The 2,500-nt window shown below is 42.4% G+C and overlaps 1 protein-coding gene across 1 annotated transcript in view; it reads right to left on the reverse strand.

Moving 5' to 3' along the window:
• The window catches only part of LOC138052893 (intermembrane lipid transfer protein VPS13C-like), a 126,760-nt gene that overhangs the window by 98,346 nt on the left and 25,914 nt on the right, over window positions 1-2,500 (reverse strand). Inside the window, exons 26-27 of the mRNA XM_068899488.1 lie at window positions 2,085-2,152; window positions 854-932 (exon numbers count right to left, since the gene is read on the reverse strand). Coding sequence (XP_068755589.1) covers window positions 854-932; window positions 2,085-2,152 — 147 coding nt within the window. The remainder of the gene's footprint in view (window positions 1-853; window positions 933-2,084; window positions 2,153-2,500) is intronic.

The following is a 2,500-nucleotide window of genomic DNA, read 5'->3' on the forward strand; positions in this document are numbered from 1 at the left end:
TAGAATGCTCGGTGACCCCTATTTTTCTTTCCGTAGATCACTTCCTTTCCTGATTTTGCCCATTTTATTAAAAAACAACAAAAATCTGTACGTGAGAAGTTACAAATATTTCGCCTTTTCTGCTCTCGTGCGACCCGACCGAAGTTTTCTTTCTTAGACTAATATGCATCGTTTTTCAAGGTCTATTTCTAATCTAAATTTCACTAATGTACCTTTTTTATTGCTGAAAGTTGTAAGCTAAGATCGTCTTAAAATAACGCAAGCCTATAAAAGGACACCCAGTAAAAATTTAGCAGGCCGGTTGAAAGGCAATGGGTAGGAATTGTTAACGAGTCGAATCGTCAGCTCGCTAGACGAGTCGTCTTGCTGGTAGTTGATTCTCATGGCATCAGTTTTCGGCTGGATGTCACGATGTTTGGTCTCACTAAAACATGCGAGAGGATGTCTCTAAATCCGTGGAGCCCCGAAAACAATGCTAAAGTAGTTGTTCTTGCAGGTGTGGTGTTTTCAAGGAGATGGCGCATGTGAAGCCCGGTGTATTATTAATGATTATCTTCAATGATACCTTTAGAGATACTCGAGAAACAAATTGCGACTGCTCCAAACAGGAACAGAACCCACAAGCCCCGATTAGTCACTCAGATGAAGGGTTAAAGGTTGACCATTGAGCCAAAGGTGACTCGTGGGAACTCGGCCATTTACAATACTTACAATACTTTATTGACACCCCCCAGGTGGGGCTTTTCAGTGTTCTTGCTTCAGTCCTATATATCAATTGAGCGTCAGGCGCAGACAGGCGCCAGGCAGCGATTGAAAACCAAGAATTAACATTTAGGTTACAAAATCAACTTACCCTGACACTTCCATCGCGAGAAGCCAAACTGCTGACCACTTTGAGGTGGCCCAAATCCACAGCTAACACAGTCCCCTCTCTGAAAAGCAAATAAACAAACACGCACTTAAGTTTGATTGTAACTGTGGCTACTGGATGTACGACCGCAACATCGACGAGAAAATAGAAAAAAAAATTAAAATTTCGTAAGCTGAGCAATATTTAGCGGGTGCGTTTCGGAGTTTAGTGTACATTTTTGCCCACTCTCGGAAAATCTGCGACACGAAATGACCAGATTTTCAAGTTATATGGAAACGTAAGTCCAAATCAATGTTTTTCCAAGTCCCATTCGGTTTCTAGATAGTTCCGAGAGTATGTATAAGTTAATCGAAGCAGAATAATACGGAACTTGAAACTTCACCTGAAGTTTTTGTTGACATCACCTTGTACAGCTGTGGATGTTAGACTGCTAGCACTCCCTTCTAAGTTAGCCGAGCCGCCTGCTTTAGTCACGCAAACGAGCGGAAAGGTCGAGGGGGGAATGAGCAGAAAGCATTTATTAGTTCATTTTCCCCGCTACTCTGCTCGTTTGCGTGACTAAATAGTGCAGCTCGACTGACTTGTGAGACGAGGGACTCCTATCAGTCTATGTTGATGTTCAAGTCCCCTTTTACTATTGATGTTTAATGAATATGCTCAGTGGCAGCGATTGAGGTCGCTCTCGACATAAGAGAAGGAAGACAAAACGGAAAAAAGGTTGCTATCAGTTGGTTGAGAAGACAAAATCGGTAACCTGTATGAAATTCAAAGCTAGCAACTACAATTCATCAGCCAGAGAGAACTGGTGGCGAACTTTAGATAGGCGTACGATGGAAGGACCGGTGCGTATTTTACTTCCGTTCGGAAAACGAGTAGTAGAAAAAAAATCTCGACCTATAAACCCAATGCGCGTACTCAGAGCTTAATAGTCAATCTTAAAGCAGCAGCTCGCTTGCTTCTCGGAAGTCCCAAAACCTTACGGGTGCCACAACTCCCTCTATATCTTCAAAATGAAGAGCTTTAATTTCAAGCTGTTAAAAAAAACAGTTTTTTTAAAACAGGCGGACCACATTTTCAACAATGGCGTTGCAGGCCCGAAACGTTTTCGGAACTTACGAGAAACACGCCCCAGAACTCATATTCCGACCGCCACTACTTTAGCTTCAATCATCGTTTTCGAAGAACTGAAAACTGATGATAGCATGACAATTACCTTTGCAGGGTTCCATATTCAGGAATTGTAATAAATGGTGACCGTACGTCAATGTCCAGATATGTAACCTTTAACACAAGCAAGGATGTCCAAACATCAGAATCTTACCTCCTTAACACGGTATCAACATCCTTTGGAAACAATGATTCCGTAAACAATCAATTTTACTGAAGAGGGAATCTCTTAAATGATTTGCACTAAACAATGTACGGACCACGCTGCACTGGTAACGGCAATGGCTGTGAGAAGGCATCAAATTGGCTTATCTCGTTGTCACTTTGTTCGAAACTGTGGAAGAAAGTCGTTGGGGTGCTTGTGTTGAGATCCGGAGATACCGGGTTCAAGACCCGTTCAGACCACCAGTTGAATTTGACACTGGTAATCCCTGGTTCGACTTCTCGGCCACATTTAAAAAT

Source organism: Montipora capricornis, chromosome 6 (assembly GCF_036669925.1).
Source record: "Montipora capricornis isolate CH-2021 chromosome 6, ASM3666992v2, whole genome shotgun sequence".
Taxonomy (NCBI): Eukaryota; Metazoa; Cnidaria; class Anthozoa; order Scleractinia; family Acroporidae; genus Montipora; species Montipora capricornis.